The sequence below is a fragment of the Pipra filicauda genome, unplaced genomic scaffold, assembly GCF_003945595.2.
Source record: "Pipra filicauda isolate LSUMZ 115617 unplaced genomic scaffold, ASM394559v2 scaffold262_size1072369_pilon, whole genome shotgun sequence".
NCBI classification, from domain to species: Eukaryota; Metazoa; Chordata; class Aves; order Passeriformes; family Pipridae; genus Pipra; species Pipra filicauda.
The window spans coordinates 368,871-386,014 of NW_024104379.1; the positions used below are offsets into that span (position 1 = coordinate 368,871).

General features: G+C 48.8%; 1 protein-coding gene across 3 annotated transcripts; it reads left to right on the forward strand.

Annotated features, from left to right (window-relative positions):
- The first annotated feature begins 9,463 nt into the window (after positions 1–9,463).
- Positions 9,464–16,938, forward strand: EIF3D (eukaryotic translation initiation factor 3 subunit D). 3 transcript variants are annotated; one of them, XM_027715312.2, is made up of 15 exons: positions 9,464–9,541; positions 9,851–9,984; positions 10,285–10,330; positions 10,714–10,850; positions 10,965–11,050; positions 11,546–11,618; positions 11,755–11,870; positions 12,088–12,220; positions 12,794–12,941; positions 13,193–13,323; positions 13,774–13,859; positions 14,088–14,217; positions 14,553–14,695; positions 15,514–15,794; positions 16,804–16,938. In XM_027715312.2, the coding sequence occupies exons 2-15, from the start codon at positions 9,862–9,864 to the stop codon at positions 16,815–16,817; spliced, it is 1,647 nt and encodes a 548-aa protein (XP_027571113.1). In that variant the 5' UTR covers positions 9,464–9,541; positions 9,851–9,861; the 3' UTR covers positions 16,818–16,938. The 3 variants fall into 3 exon arrangements, with proteins under 3 accessions (XP_027571113.1, XP_027571116.1, XP_027571115.1); XM_027715315.2 differs by having other exon boundaries at positions 11,758–11,870; XM_027715314.2 differs by having other exon boundaries at positions 9,508–9,541; positions 9,854–9,984.
- Positions 16,939–17,144: the final 206 nt, after the last annotated feature.

Here is a 17,144-nt window from a genome sequence, read left to right on the forward strand (position 1 = left end):
TTTGCTTTTGTGGGAGATGCTCTGAGAGCTCCTCTGTGGGGAAACCCAGATACCTGGCTATTAAATGAACGTTGGGCATTTAATAGCATCATTGAAATGGTTTAAACACCTAGGAGTGGTAATTAGTAATTATGGTTTGGTGCGGAGGATATTAAGACCCAGGTATGGAGCCCAGTATTTTTCTCTGCAGATAATTTTTAGTGCCAGATGACTACAGAGAGAGGCCAAGCTTCAGACACAGAAGCCTGCTGTCTTGCTTGTGTGTGAGGACTGCCATGAGGAAAGAAGACAGCTCCATATCTTACCTTTTAAAAGCCAAGCACTGAGGCCAAGGACAGAGAAAGGTTTGAGAATGAGAGCTAATGAAGAAAGGGTGTCTGTGAAGAGGTACAGTCAACATAACAAAAGCTGCTAAGTGAGCAAGGATGGCAAAGGACAGGCTATCTGAATGGAAGTATCCCCAAGGGTAGAGATGGCTCCAGAAAACTTGGCATCCCCTTCCCAGCTGCCTTCCAGCTGCTGGAAGCTTCTCCCCTCATCTCCCTAGGCTCTTCTGGATACCTTCCAGAGAGATAGAAAGAAGAGGTAACAGTTTTGGTAGGGAAGGGAGGCAGGTGAAGGGTAAAATTTGAGTAGGGCCTATACAGATTAAGCAGAGGTGAATTAAATGCCACCACCCTGAGTTTTACCTCCAAGAATGTGGAACAAGTCATCCCTCTTGCTAAACTGAAGCATGGAGCTGGACCATGTGTGGGCTGCTGAACAGTGTGCAGCTCCTCACTCAGCTGGGGCATTTACAAGGAGTCCTGATCAAACCAAGCATACCTGTACCACACTTTCGTGGCTCTACAGAGCTCTAGAGCAGCTGTGCAGCCAAAATGCCCCATGTAGATGAGGAACTCCCCTCCAGCCTGAGAGAGGGGACAGGGACCAGCCCCCAGGACTTGGGACAGGTTGTAAAAAGACCTTTACCTGGGGATCTATGCCCAAAAGGGTAGGCAGGGCATCTATGATGTCTCAGTGTCTATAGTGGCTACTCCATTCTAAAGCCACCAACCACTGGCTGGTAAAGGGTGCTGAGGACCTCTCAGACATGGAGCAGCAATGAGGACCCTTACAGAGGACCTAGGACCCTAATGGGCCATGCTGCTTCCCACTACTGGAGCAGCAGGAGGTGAGTGACTGCCTTCATCTTCCTGGCTGCAAATCCCAGCTTTGACCTGGCTCTGGCAGAGCCAACGCAGACATGAACCATTCTGGTAGAGTGTTGTCATTTGTGCCTGTTTTACACCGTGGAGAGGAGTAACGTGCGAATGACGCCAAACACTGCTGGCCTCATTTTGCTTGCCCTTTATTGAAACCTCCGGGCCTTGCACTCCGGGCATGGAGCGACAAGGGCGCCATGGCTCATGGATGCAACAAGGGCTCAGATGAGGCAGCCTCAGCATCCTCCGCAGCAGTCAGCTCCTGACATTGCGGAAAGTCCGCAGTGAAGGAGCTGGCTGGCCCGATACCGGCAGCTTCAGCAAAGGGGTCAAGATACACAGTTATGGGCTGAGTCCCAGAAACAGATCTGCAAGGGCAAAGCACTGGGCTTGGGAAAGGGTTTTCTCTGCTGCTGCTCCTCCTGCTGCTCCTGATCCCCTCAGGGATGGAAAAAACAAGGGACTTTGCTCTCTAGGGACCTGTCAATCAGAATCTGCCAGCACCGTTTAATTTGCTGCATTTATGCCTGCCAGGAGCGCTGGCCGGGCTGCCTGTTCCTGAGCAGGCAGTGCCATCCCGTGGGACGAACTCGGCACAGCAGCGGAGCCTCACAGCCGCACTGTGTGGGAGTTGGAGCAGCCCCACAGCTCCCACAGGAGATGCAGCACTGGGAGGGACCCTTGCCCGCTGTCCTCCTGATGCACAGGGGTGACCAGTGGCCTTTTCTACTCTGCCAGGGCTCCTCACTACCAGCTTTCCCTCATTCCCTCCCCCTCTCCTTCCAGCAGCTCAGAGAGGACACAATGATGTAATTTACCTGGGGGTTCAGCTTAGTCCCACTTGGGACAGGCAGGTATGATTTTCGGAGGGGAGAGCAGACAACAAAGCTCTTACTGTGAGATTGGTGTGGCCATGAGGTTCGAGGCAGCATGTCCCAGCCAGCCGCATGTCATCAGCAAGTTCACCCACCTCTCCTACCCTAAACTCTGCAGCTCTGACTGATGCCTACCAGGGATCATCCAGGAGTGTTTAGTGAAGTGATACTTTACACATGCAGAGTAAAGACCAATCCCACAGCGCAGTTCCCAGGTCAGTGAGCCCCATGGCTGCCCCATGTCTCCTTCTCCCCTATTACTCTCCCCCAAGTACCTGGCACTGCTCATGGGCCCTTTTGGGGAGTAAGCGATGAACAGAGGGTCGATTCCCAGCCTAAACCCCTTCCCATCCCCTCCTGTAGGGGCTACAAGCAAAGCCTGGGCCTGACCTTGGGAATCAGCTGCAACCTTGGGAAGTGTCTCATCCAGAGGAACAGGCTGCAGATAGGGAAAAGGAGAGAAAGAAAGACCTTGGGCTGCTGCAGTGGGAGCTTTCTGGAGCAAGGCTGAGAGTGTGCATCCTTCCCAGCTGCCTCAGGGTACCTGACACCCGATGGGGGACATACGCAGCACAGCTTTGCCAGAAGGGACAAAAGCACCCGGCTGACTCCTCCAAAGACAGAATAGAGCAGATGGCGCTGAAATCTGCTCAAGAGGAGAGAAAGGAGTGGCCCTGAGGCTCCGCACTCCCTGTACCCTCCGCACTCCCCGTACCCCAAGAGGCACATTTGTCCGCGGCCAAGCGTGTCGGCCAGCCCTGTCTCTGACTTACCAAGGAGCAGGGAAGGGAATGGCAACCACAGACATGCTGGGCTGCTGCATGTCCCTTGCTGCTGTTCTCTTTTGTGAGGACCTTCCTGAGAGTCCTTGGGAGGGGAACAGTATATTATACATAGGTAGCATCTGCTTTTCACTCCTTACTGCCACAATAATCAGGTCTTGTGCAAATGGGATTTGACTCTGCTCCCTAGCAGAAATTGCTTGGACTCTCTTCCTGCCTCCTGATATTCTGCTTAGACCCCTTTTCCTGGCTGGCATAAACATTAAACTTAGCAGAAGAGGGACCAGCCAGGTAGGAGCATTTGCACAGCATGCTTAGCCCAGAAGATTCTGATTTTTTACAGAAGTTACTCTAACACTGATGATGTTGAAGGAAATAACCGTGGGCATTTCTGTGCTGGGCAAGGGCCCTTGTAAAGAAAGCCCGTGTTGCTCATAGCTCTGCTCACATCTGCATCACTTCTGAGGGCAGCTTTGCATGTAACACAGGCATTGGATAACTGCAGGCCGTGGAGCAGGGCTCCTGCAGCTGAAAAGCAAACCACTAAGTGCTGAGAAGGCATGGTGTGCCTTGAACCTTCCATCACCCAGGGCACCATCCTCTTGCCTTCTGCAGGTCCAGCTGGATCTATGCAGCATTTCCCAGCTGCAGCAGCCATGGCCTGCTTCTACCTCCGTTGATGTGGTTCCCCATCTTCCCGATAGCTTCTGTCTCCACTGTATTTCTCCTCTGGTGAGGCAGGAAAATGTTGTCCCTCCCCATGCAACATGGAGGTGACAAGTTCCCACTGCAGAAGCTTACTGGTGTGGCCTAGAAAACAGCCACAGAGCAGTGATTTACAGCTGAGCCTGTGGACTCCCAAGCTCATACTCCAGCCACTGCACCAGCCTTCATCTCCTGATGCAGGCTTGTAGCCAGCAGGGATGCTGCTGGCACCAACTGCTCTAACTGAGCTTTGTAGAATAAACTTGTGGAATTAGCCTGTTGGCTGCTGGGATAAAATCCAGCGCTGAGTGCAGATCAAAGGAGGTAATCTTGCTGACAGTTTGCGGGGAGGCAGCTGGACCTGGACTCCTTCTACAGCTCTGAAAAGGGCAGTATTCAGCAGCCAAGGGTGTGGATGCAGTGTGACACACACTACCTCTTTGATGATACACGTGGTCCAGACCCTGATGATCAAAGCTATAGCAACCTTGAAAAAGCTCTGACAGTGGTGGTAAAAACAGTCAAAACCAGGCAAGAGACAGCACTAATTCAGAGAAAGACAATTTTTGGGTGCACCAAAAATTTGTTGCTTTTCCTGGTAGCATGAAAGGAGCAGACAATGCTTTCTGAGCCCAGCCTACAGAAGCAGCATGGTTTAAGAAGGGTAAGCCTGCCCTTGCCCAGTTTCTATCTGTCCATGAGGGCAATATGGTCCTCCCAGCAGCCAGCGAGAGCTCAGAATGGCAGGAGGATGAAGAGGGAAAAAAACCTTACAGTGAAGCACTATCTGCTACCAAGAACAATAAACTCAGCACATTCCTTGTGTGGACCCTACTGAATGGACGTGGCTGGTCTGAACACGTGCAGCGAATCTGCCAGGTGCCACCTGCTCCCAGCCTCACTAGATCATACAGGCGGCAAATTAAAAATCAGATTCACATCATGTACACAGTAAAATTGTTTTACGGCCATTTTTCCAGGGTTCCTGAAAATCCGATCAAGCATTTCCCTGAAAAAGCTGGTGAGCAACTGCCACGTGAGGAGGGCAGTTCAGCCTCCAGAGCACCAGGGAGAGGGATGAAGGTGCTGGAAAGGAGGCCACGCATTGCAGCAAAGCTCCTGGACTGAGAGAAAAACAGACTGAGAAGGCAGATAGAAGTGCCATGGGAAAGACAGGATGCAAAGGACAGGGACAGGGAAGGATGGAGGGCTTCCCAGCCTGTAAACATCAGCCCGTGGTAGGAGCCAGCTCATAAACGGCCAAGGTTGGTTGCAACAAAAGCCCTGGAGCCAGCAATGAGTTTTGCTGCTTTAAAGATGATGACAGTGACTGCAGAAGAAGAGCCTGACCTGAAGAGGTGTGTGTAAACATCAGAGTTCTCTGCAGTGGGAAGGCGTTAAGGCTGAGGACTATTTCCCTTGATTTCTGGGTTTGTCAAAAAGTACGGAGAAGTGGAGACTAAGCATATGGCACAGGCACACAAGGTGCTGGGTGTTTGGTGAGGAAAAGGAACCCAAATGTCTATTTTTGATGCATTTATTATAGGAATGATAAAAGGAACTACTGGAAAATAGTGTTTTAATGTGAACATTAGTCTTCCAATCCTCAGCTGCCTCTTTGAGTGGAAGTACAGTCATGCAAGCTGGAAAGCAGCCCCTGTCTTAAGGCTTTCCTAGGCATTTTCAAGGCAGAGATGATCTATTTTCTAGGAAAGGCCCCTGACAGGTTGGGTGCTTGGGCTTGCTCTCCTCCCTTTAAACCTGGCAAACGCCTGGTAACACTGCCTGAGCTGTATATTGTCCGAGCTCAGCAGGAGGAGGTTGCAGCTCAACTCAGCGACAACTCACAGGGCGACAGCTCTCCAACAAGCCCCAAACTGCAGGGGAGGAGGATGGCAGTGAAGGATTTGGACTGGAACAGCTACAGTGCTGGAATAAGCCCCTTTTTTACAGATCTGCTAACACCAACACAGAGCACAAAACCAGAGAAGTGGGAGACAAGAATGAAATAACAGATGGGAGCAATTTATCCTGGCTGTTCTCATGAGCATCTTCCAGGGAAGAATGATTAGTCTTATTAACTGATTAAATGATTAATTAACTGATGAACTGAAATTATGGATCGAGGATCAAATGATTGCAAGCAAGTGTATTTTGAGTACTTTTCCAGGAAATTATGTATTTCACGTGCCTTTAATGAAAGCCAGAGGTCAGGTGGCAAACTATTTGTGGCAGCAGTGTGTGGGGTCACCAAGATAGGACAAGAGATGCACGGAGCTGCAGGGTCCCAGCCACAGCATGGCACAGGATACAGGAGGTGCAGTGCCTGGCATGAAGCAAGACAGATCCACTCCCTCTTCTAGTAAATTTGACCTAAAAGAAGCTGAGAAAATTGGGGCTATTCAGCCAGGAGAAGAGAATGTTGCAAGGTGACTTCATAGCAACGTTACAGTATCTGAAGAGGGCCTACAGGAAAGCCAGAGAAGGACTCTTTGTCAGGAACTGTAGTGATAGGACAAGGAGTAATGGGTACAAATTGAAAGAGGAGAAATTTAGGCTAGACATTAGGAAGAAATTCTTTACTGTGTGAGTGGTGAGATACTGGAACAGGTAGCCAGAGAGGTTGCGGGTGCCCCAACCCTGGCAGTGTTCAAGGCCAGGTTGAATAAGGTCTTGGGCAACCTGGTCTAGTGGGAGGTATCCCTGGCCATGGCAGCGTGGATTGGAACTAGATGATCTTTAAGATCCCTTCCAACCCTTAACATTCTATGATTCTAAGTGTGGCAGCAAACCTCACCTGCTTAAGACTGGATTTTTTTTCTTAGAAGTCTTCTTTGCCTTGCTAAGAAAATGGTAGGTTACATCCATGCCCAGGGGATCCATGGCCAGCACCAGCCACTCCCTTTGCATGCTCTCTCCTCTGACCCACAACTATACCCAACTCTGACACCAGAATAGCAAATTTGATGGGCTAAACCCAAGCTGAACATGATCTGCTGTATCTGGTAGGCAGCAGCAGCACTACATTCTCTTGTGTGCATCTCACATAGGCTCAGGAGTGAAGAGGAAGCCTTGGAAAGCAAGGGATTGTGGTTTATCAGTCTATTTCTCCTCATTCATTCCTTAATCTATTTCTCTTTTCAGAACTTCTTGCTCTTTTCATCACCACCTCCTAAGCTGTCAGTCTCTCTGAGCCCATTCAGCCCACTGCCCCAGCTGGGGGGGGGTGTGAGGGCCGGGCGCTATGGGCGTCGCATGGAGCTGGTATCACACTGAGACACTGCAAGCGACTGGCAAGGCAGTTCCAGCACCAGTGATGTTTGTCTCCAAAAAGGCTGTTTAGGTGAGACAGTTACAGATTGTATTTTATAAACTGTATTTCTATAAGTGGATTTTTTTTCACTAGCGGGGAAGGGCACTTTAATAATCCCACTTCTGATTAATGGCAGGGTGTCTTGTCAAAGCAAAGACTGCTGCAGCTCTGGTTCTTCCTCGAGGAGGAATTACAAGTGGTAAACAAAGAAGAAAATGCACACCTCTCTGCCCAGAAAATATTGATCTAGATTCTTCCTGGGTAAAAGATACCCAGTAAAATTCTCTAAAGAGTTAGATTTTAGCCTGTGAGCTAAAGAGATTTATAAATCAGATCCTGCTCTTTTAAGGGGTAGAGAAAATTTCAATCACTCTGGCACGGGAACATCTGGGATTTAATGATTTATTGCCCTCACTTCCTGAGAAGAAATACTCTCCCAATTACACAGACAGGGACCTGAGGCACATGCTGTATTAAATCACTGGTTCATGGTCTCCTAGAGAGGCTGCATCCTAATTTCCAGCCCTAGGTCTCCCCTCTAGCAGGTCCAGGGAAGACATCAGGGACAGTGCAAAAACTTGAATATTACACTATAAATACAGCAAGAGCAACTGCAATTCCCATTCTTCACACATCTTTAACTCTCAAAATCAAGTGTTTTGTAACACCTTGCAAAACAAAGTCGGTTGAATGATCATACAACTACAACCAAAAAGTACTCGATTTTCTACAAAACCTTTGCAGAGTTTGGAATATATTTTTATTTTAAGAAGCTGTGTGTGTGAGGAAATGAAGAGGCACAGCATTAACTCGCATTTCCTGTTCTGGTACCTGACTTTATGGACATACTTCTTGTTCAGAGCCCTGTAAGACTGTTCTCTATCAAAGTCATCTATTAACTTCTACCTCCATTTTTATCTGTGAAAACAGGAATTTACCTACCAGACTTCACAGTAACTCCATCTCATGTCTGTAAATCAATCTGGCACAACCACACAGGAACTGCACACTAGTAGCTGACATTTGACTAAACTGAGGAACAGTAATCTTTCAATAAATGACTTGTAAGGTACGTTGAACTTGTGTTTCTCCAAAATGAAAAAAAGAAAAAAAATCTCGAGGTTGGGCAGGCCTTTGTGTGGTCGTAAAGCTCAAGTTATCTTCATGAGAATAGAGGATAGACAGAGAATAGAGGAAGTTTGTTAGGCAGCCTATCCCACCCGGCTGCTAGCAGGAGAGTCATTTTCACCAAAACCATTTCCAACAGGCATTTACCTACCATAGGATAAATACTTCTGCCAAAAGTTCCACATTTGCAGGAAGCGTAATCATCATTAGCACTGGAGATGTTTCTGACACCACTGCTGTCTGAGCTGCTGTGTTCTGCTGAGCCATCAGCAGACACAGAAAACCATGTTTTCATCCTCTTTATGACATCTAGGTACAACCCAAAATGGATTTGTTTTGTGTCATCCCTGGTTTTTACACTTAAAAGCCAAACTCGAGCTTTCTAATCCATCGGGCAAATTTACTATCATTAATGTCATTCTCTTCCCACTCCCACACATTTTTCTTATTAAACGTCGATTAAGCAGGAGCAAAATTTCAGTAAATGACACTGTCGTCCCAAAATAGGTTCTTTCACATGGTGTGCAATAGGCCAATCCACACACACAGTCGATGTATTTGCTTTATTTACAATTCTGTGCAGAAAGGGGTGCTGGGGGGAAATCCACAAAGCCAGCACAACTACTACCAAAACTCAGTGTTTATACATTTTAGCAAACAAAGCCATTAATGTTCCTTGGCTACAAGTTTCCTAGTTCTCTTATTAATCAATATTTTATCTCCTATTGGTTAACGATTGTCTCACTTCTCATACTAATTAGTCTTCTTGCTCAGTCTTTCTCCTTTTTAAAGTCAGTGGGTTTTTTGGGCCGGTGATCATGATCTCCCCCTGCCAGAATTACCATTTACCCAACCAGAGCTGATTCAACGCAGTTACTGAGTAGTCTTAGTTTCTTCCTTATCTTGGGGCTTCTGCCTACTGACCTGGGTGCCCGTTAATTCTACATTCTTTGTGTCCCCTGTCAGTGGTACATCCTTCTTCCCAAGCTTTGTTAACCTCCCCCTAGGTCTGAGACCTGAAACACGTCGAGCCTGAAACCTTTAACAAGGTAATTCTACAGACAAGTGATTCGTCTTTCTAACACCTGGACATCAGTTAGAGCTTGTTAGCTGCTCTCTGTTTCACGGATTAAATCTCTTTTCTTTTTGATTAGACTTGAAAGTGCACAAAGATCAGATATCAAAGAACATCCTTTATTAATATTTTTAAATATTTCACGTTTTGCAACAACACTGATGCTTTAAGGCAGCCACACTCCGCTTCTTTGCTTCTTTGTTTTTTGTGGGTTTGTTGGTTTGGGGTTTGTTTGGGTTTGGGGGGGGGGGGGGGAGTTGGTGCGGGGTTTTGGTTGTTGGCTGGTTTGTTGGGGTTTTTTTTAACTTTTACGACGGCGGCACTTCCGTCGCACGGCGCTGACGCCACAAGGACGCGCCGGGGCTACGCGCGGTCCTTTCCCAGCCCGCCGCCGCCGGATCCGCTGCCGGATCCGCCGCTGGATCCGCCGCCATCGGGACCGCGCCGGGGCCGCGCAGGTGAGGGTGGCGCGGGGGGCGCCCGAGCCGCCCCAGGGCGGGTCTCCTGCCCCGCCGACACCCGCCCGCGCGTACCGGGACCCCCCAGCCCCGCCCTGCCGCTGCCGCCGGTTCCGGTGGGGCCGCGTTCCCGCCCTGCCCCGCCGTGGCACTCGCAGCCCCCACTGGGACCCCCCGACCCGACCTGGGCCCAGCCGCCGGAGGCGCCTTCCCTTCGCCGAGGCCTGTGCGGGGCAAGGCCGCGGGCCTCAGTGCCTCGCCGTGCGGCTGCTGAGAGGTTTGGGGTTTTTTATTTTCTCTCCCTTCCAGAAGACTAAAAAATGGCGAAGTTTGTGACACCCGTGATCCAGGACAACCCCTCCGGATGGGGCCCGTGTGCTGTGCCCGAGCAGTTCAAGGACATGCCCTACCAGCCGTTCAGCAAAGGGGACCGCCTGGGCAAGGTACCTCAGCCGTGCTGGGCCACAGCTCTGTGTGCCCTCTGGCCTGCCACCCCTGCACGCTGCCGCTGGTGTTTGCTGCTTGTCACCGCGGCTGCTCCTCTGGCACCCTTTTCAGTGCCTCCTAACACAGGGCATGGCTGTGAACAGCTGGCAGGGCTGGCAAGCAGAGGTGGAAGTCAGAAGGATTAGTTCTGGAGAGCACTGCTTCTGCTGCTTGGAGTCCTGCGTGTACAAAGTCAGAGTTGGGGGGAAATGTTATGTTAGCACTCACTTACTTTGACTGTTTCTGTTTGTCCTTAGGTGGCTGATTGGACAGGAGCCACGTATCAGGATAAGAGATACACGAGTACGTGTTGTCTGGCAGCTGCTGCTGTGGTTTATTTTCTACAAAGTTCTCTTCAAGCGTCGTTCCTGCTTTCGTGTCTCACACCCACCCTGTGATTACATGCACACCTCAGCAAGACAGGCATCTTAATTTAGGAAGTGTGCTTCACCCTTGGGAGAGCTCTGTGGGGCTCTCCCTGTCCTTGGGGCTTACTCTGGATTTTTGTACTGTCTGATGACCAGGGCTCCCGAGGGAGACTTGCAGAGGGAAAAACATGCAGGTGTAAGGCAAGAGACCCAACTGAGGCATCAGGCTTAGGTGAAGGCAGTTGAGAGAGAAAGGGGCGAAGTATCAGAGTTTTTTTCTTGGAAGCTTGGTGTCAAGATGCTCTGTTTTGTTTCCAGACAAGTACTCCTCACAGTTTGGTGGCGGTAGCCAATATGCATATTTCCACGAGGAGGATGAGACCAGCTTCCAGCTGGTGGATACAGCACGGACACAGAAAACGGCATACCAGAGGAACCGCATGCGATTCGCACAGGTACTGTGTTCTCAGAGACAGGCTCAGAGGAGACCTTTGGGGTAGCACAGAAGTATTTATTTCACAAGTAAAATGTCTTCTTTTTTTTTTTTTTCCTTTCCATCATTTCCACAGAGGAATCTTCGGAGAGACAAGGACCGTCGGAACATGCTGCAGTTCAGCATGCAGACGCTGCCAAAGAGTGCCAAGCAGAAGGAGAGGTGAGGCTGCAGAGACGAGCGTACCAAGCTTTGGTTGGAATGCATGAACATACCATTGGTAAATTTGCAAACTTACTGTAACAGAACCTGCTGGAGCAAACAGTCATCAGAGGAGAATTTCAGGATGTTTCAAGTCCGATGTTCTGCTGGTGTCAGCAGTACATACAACTGGATTTCAAACAGCTATCTAAGAATTTAGGGGAATTTTTGAGTCGTATTTAGAAAGTAAACATGGCATTCCAAACAGAGAATATCTTTTCTGAAAAGTACGTTGCAGTCTTTAGATACAAAACTATGTAAAGAGCTCCTCAGAGCAAAGAAGAGACTTTTTAATGCCTTGGGCATCTTGATCAACAGATGGCTCAGCAAATGTTTCAGCGGCTCAGTGCCTGAAAGCACTGCTCCTCAGGTGGTAGTTTGGAAGTGGAGGAATGGTTGTGGCATATAGGAATAGAGAACTTCTCTTCGTGACTTTTCTCACATTTGTCATTTTAGAGATCGTTTGCGCCTACAAAAGAAGTTTCAAAAACAGTTTGGAGTGAGGCAGAAGTGGGACCAAAAATCACAGGTAAACTGACAAGCTTTGTGCCACTGGTGATGGTTTGGTTTTGCTGGCTGCACTCATGGGGCAGCTCCTCTTGCACAAATCCTGATGTGCTGTGTCTCCGTTTCTCTCTTTATCTGTGCTACCTCTGGCCGCACAGCAGAAACCTCGTGACTCCTCTGTTGAAGTTCGCAGTGACTGGGAGGTGAAGGAGGAGATGGATTTCCCTCGGCTGATGAAAATGCGCTATCTGGAGGTGTCAGAGCCACAGGACATGTGAGTTCCTAAAACAGCCATTTGTTTGCTTCCTGAAGTGACCAGATTTTTGGAAAGCAGGAGGGCAAGGGTCTCCTGGCCTGGTCCCAGTGTTCTCATTGAGGTACCCAAAGCACAGGGAGGTAATGGAACACCCAACAGGCTCTTCAGTCCTGTGCGGTTCATGGGTGGTGTTATCCCTAGGAGGGATGTCAAGATGGTTCTCTTGCCTCTGCAGAGAGTGCTGTGGAGCCCTGGAGTACTATGACAAAGCCTTTGACCGCATTACAACAAGGAATGAGAAGCTCCTGAGGAGCATTAAGCGCATCTTCCATACCGTCACCACTACAGACGACCCAGTTATCCGAAAGGTATGTTTGCTGGTTTGTAAAACCCAGTAGTGTGTTTCTCAGTGTGTGCTGTTGTTGGAGACCAGCTGTCACCGTCACACCAAAGGGCAAAAATAAAGAAGTGTTAGCTGGTATCATCATTTTTCTTAGGTCCAAGGCAGAGCTAGATTAATGCAAAGTTAAGAACACTGGCCAAGGAAAAGCTGTAATTCTGGGAGGTCAGGCAGACTGGTACTTGTTGGGAAGGAAACTCTTATGTCAAGAGACGTGATTCTTGAGGGTCCTGCTTTTGGAGGTGAGGAAGGCTCAGAGATTTCTTTCTTGTGACCTCACTGGCAATAAAGAGCCGTGCATTTTCCAACACACGTTTCATAGCGGTTTCTTGCTTTCCACTTGTGTGGATGAGGGTGGGCCGGGATTGCTGGGTAGTACCTCATGCTTTGTCTAATAGTCAGTGGGGTACTTACTGGTCCAGCTTCCTCAGAATGCGAGAAGAAATCAGGGATCTGGTTTGCTAGCACTTCTCATTCTGGCCAGGGAAGGGGTATCTGTTCTTATTGCTGAAACAGTTTTCTCCTCCTCTTGTATCCATAGCTGGCCAAGACACAAGGGAATGTGTTTGCCACAGATGCCATCCTGGCCACACTGATGAGCTGCACTCGCTCTGTCTATTCTTGGGACATCATTGTCCAGAGAGTTGGATCCAAGCTTTTCTTTGACAAGAGGGACAACTCAGATTTTGGTGAGGAAAAGTCCTGAAAGAAATTTCTGTTGCAGTAGCTAAAGGGTCTAATTTTCTTTATGCTTACTTGAGTTTATTCTGTGTCTCAGTGTCCAGACTGAGAGCACTGAACAATCTGATTACTGCAGTACACTTGATAGCTGTGGGGGGAACTTCAGTATTGATCTGCTCCACTGTGTGGCTAAAGACTCACTGAAGCTGACATAGTTTCTCCCCCAAGTATAACCACTTGTGTCTGGTTTTCTTCTCAGACCTCCTGACAGTGAGTGAAACAGCCAATGAACCACCACAGGAAGAGGGCAACTCCTTTAATTCTCCACGCAACCTTGCCATGGAAGCTACCTACATCAATCATAACTTCTCCCAGCAGTGTCTGAGGATGGTAAGGTGGAGCAGTGCTAAATAGTAGGGCCTGTGTTTCAGAGAGTCTTGAAACTTCATTAAGGCTGCTTTAATACAGCACAGAAGGATTTTAATTGACAGTTATGTTACACTGATGTTCTTTCAGTTTTGAAGGAGGTGGGATTACTTCTGGTGAGCAGTGTGACTTTGTTGTAGAAAAGTTTTCATCCTTATTTCACAGAGAAATCATCTCACTGCCCTTGGTGATGCAGACAGGCTTCTGAGTACACTTACTGAAGCTGAAGTGCCATTACAAGTACTGCTTATAGCACTGTGACTAACATGAACATGAAGCTTCTCATCAGCTGTTTTATGTTTTGGTGTTTTTCTATATAAGGGAAAAACTGTTGCCGTAAAAGAATATTTTTCCGGTAGGGGAGAGCTGCCTCAGGCTTTTTCTCCTAATATGCCCTTCTGTTTTCATCTGCAGGGAAAGGAGAAATATAAGTTTCCTAACCCAAACCCCTTTGTGGAGGATGACATGGATAAAAACGAAGTAGCCTCTGTTGCATACAGGTATGTTGATACTGCTCTGATGCCAAGGTTTGGCAAGGAGGTGGGATGTCTGTGTGATACGGAGGAAAAAACAAATTAGGAGTGTTATTGATAGGAGCTTTACCTTGAGAGGGATTTGTGGATAACTTCACAGGGAACAGACAGAGGAGGAAAAGATTCTGCTGAGTGCTTGCATGGATCTGGAAGAGAATAAAGGTCAGAATAACCGGCTGGATTGTTTGTTGGCAGATACCGAAGGTGGAAGCTGGGAGATGATATAGATCTCATTGTCCGCTGTGAACATGATGGAGTGATGACAGGAGCTAATGGAGAAGTGTCATTCATCAACATCAAAACATTGAACGAGTGGGATTCCAGGGTGAGGAAGAATGGGATTCCAAAGCTAGCTCTAACTGCTTCACTGCTGCCTGACATGCCAGGTACAGCAGAGAAGATAAGACAAACATCTGGCAGTGTCCCCTGTGTGTTATGTTCCACCAAAGGAGTATAACTTTGGTGGACAAGCAGTGCTGATGGGATTCTCCCCCAGATGAGATGTAGCTGGTTTTAACGCTCTTGTCTCCAGGGGTTCAGCACAGTGGCCAGTCTGTTCCCATGCTTCCCTCGTGAATTCTTCCCTCACAAACTACCCTTTCTAACCAGTTGGGCAATCCCAGCTTGTCAGACTGACACTAGTTTTGATTCTCCTCTCAGTATTGCAATGGAGTAGACTGGCGCCAGAAGTTGGACTCCCAGCGAGGAGCTGTGATTGCCACGGAGCTGAAAAATAACAGCTACAAATTAGCCCGCTGGACATGCTGTGCGCTGCTGGCTGGATCAGAGTATCTTAAACTTGGGTAAGGTGGGGTTTTCACACCAAACGTCTTCAAGGTGCATTTTCCATGATTAAACGCAGTATATATATGTCTAAATGAAGCATTTATAGAATGAGTAATCATAAAACAAGCAAACGCTGGAGTAGCCAAGAAGGGAAAGCTCGTGATGAGCACACCAGCCTTGGTGTGAGCTGCTACCCATCAGCATCAGGCTGATGTGCCCTTGCTGTGGCTGACCTCGTGAGACCCCACACATGTGGAGGGCAGGTGGCCTCTGTGGCTGTCAGCCTGTTTGCTGAGGTCACCAGCAAGGAAAATAAACGCAGTGAGTGTGCTGCCTGTCAGGAATCCGATCGACATCCTCCTCAGTGCCCTATTACTGAGAAATTGGGTGGTGGGGGAGGGTATGGCCACAGCCCTTTTTGACCTGTCAGCTTAAAATCATTTGAGTCTGTGTTGTGGGTAATGAACGGGAAGCATCTGCTGACTCTTTTCTAGTGGTTCTGCAATCCTAGGTTACACCCTCAGACACAGGACTGATACTTTTGCATATGCTTAATTCCAAACTCCCAGCTAATCATGCTATTGCTTAATTTTTATCTGTGCGACTAATTCTTCTGTATCTTTTGTACCACTCCATCCGATTTGGGGATTTCCAGGTGCATTACTGATTGACAGTTTGTAGCCAGGAGATCCTCTTAGCTTTCAGCATTGGAGTATTAGGATTTTTCAGCCCAGAAAACAAAACTAAGATGATCACAGTGCTTTTCTTGCTGCCATTCTTCTGCTGTCGGAGCTTAATTTCCTGATACCCCTCTGGTTTTTTCTTGCCCCCCTAGGTACGTATCCCGTTACCACGTGAAGGACTCTGCCCGCCATGTGATCCTGGGCACGCAGCAGTTCAAGCCAAATGAGTTTGCCAGCCAGATTAATCTGAGCATAGAGAATGCCTGGGGCATCCTGCGATGTGTCATTGACATCTGCATGAAGCTGGATGAGGGGAAGTATCTCATCCTCAAGGACCCCAACAAGCAGGTGATCCGCATCTACAGTTTGCCTGATGGCACCTTCAGCTCTGATGAAGATGAGGAGGATGAAGAGGAAGAAGAGGAAGAGGAAGGTTTGTACCGTACTTGGGGATTTATGTTTCTAAGTGATGTACTGGTCTGGATAAAAAGGGGTGACCCGTGGTAAAGACCAGAGCTGACCAGTGCAGTGGCAGGAGAAGAGCAAGGCCAGAGAACATGTGGTCCCAAGGAAAGGTGTGGGTGACGTTGGGAGTACTCAGTTGGAAGCAAAAAGAACAGAGAGTTGGAAATGCAGATGATGTGCTTCTGTACAGATACTTGATGAGGACTGATTTTACCAGGGTTAGGGGAGAGAGGTCCCAGATCCAGAACACTGGCTGGGAAAATGAAGCCTGCCAAGGCCTTCATTCAGCAGCCCCAAGATTTGCGGGAGTGGGTGGGTGCTGATTTCTGTTGGTACTGGGATATTTTTTGACTACAGTTTTAGAAATGGCAGTGACTGTCAGATGACACATTTAAAATGCGTGGTGATGGAGCACAATTGAGGTAACTCAGTGAAGGCTTTCCTGAAGTGACTGTTGAAGCAGAGCAATCGCTGGCTAGTCAGGATGAGAGTTTTGGAGGATTGGTGGTGCCCTGTGGACAACAGCTGGTTTTGCTTCACTGCCTAAAACCATCTGCGATCCCTGATACAAGATCTCTGTATGCTTTGTTCAGACAGTGGGACACCATTTATCCTAGGGCTCCTGCTTTTGTGATAATAAAAGTATCTCCCAGCTTCTTAGGCTGTAAACTTGGCATGGCTGCTCTGGATTTTATTATGGAAATGTTAGTTAGGTCTCTGCGTAATTTACTCAGGAATGTAAATTGTGTAATTCCAAATTACGTGTGTGTGGTCTTGGCTGAGGGACAGGTTTGTTGGGAAGGTGGGGTGAGGGAGGGACAGGCAGTCGGAGGTGGGATAAATCTCCCTGAAGTGGCAGCCTTGGTTTTTCGTGTTCCTTGTGGCATTTCCTTGACAGACGTGGTTTATTCTGGGGTTTTGGGTGGTTTTCTTTCCCCAGCTGCATTCGTTTCACTGCTATTTGTCTTCTGTTTCAGAGGAAGAGAGCTGAATGCTGCAGCCAGCACCGAGGGGCAGCAGTGACAGGCAGCCCCGTCCCTGCAGGCGGGCAATGGCTGCACATCGATGATAACCGGGGGGAAATCGAAATAAAGTTGATTTTGCGGAGTGAGGCCGCGCTCTGTGTGTGTGTGTGTGTGTGTGGATGTGCCCCGTTCGGGTACCCCGTGCCCCGGCCCCCCTTCCCGCGCTGCCCCTTTAAGCGCGGCCCGCCCCCGGACACGTGGTGCGCGCGCGGCGGTGCCGGCGGCGGGAAGCGGCGGCGGCCGCGTCACGTGACGCGCGGGGCCCGCGCCGCCCCCCTCGCTCGCCCCCGCAG

Coding starts and splice junctions, on each gene's coding strand:
- EIF3D (XM_027715312.2), top strand. CDS start 9,862: ATGGCGAAGTTTGTGACACCCGTGATCCAGGACAACCCCTCCGGATGG. Junction 11,619..11,754: donor AGTGGGACCAAAAATCACAG/GTAAACTGACAA, acceptor CTGGCCGCACAG/CAGAAACCTCGTGACTCCTC. Junction 14,218..14,552: donor TGAACGAGTGGGATTCCAGG/GTGAGGAAGAAT, acceptor TTCTCCTCTCAG/TATTGCAATGGAGTAGACTG.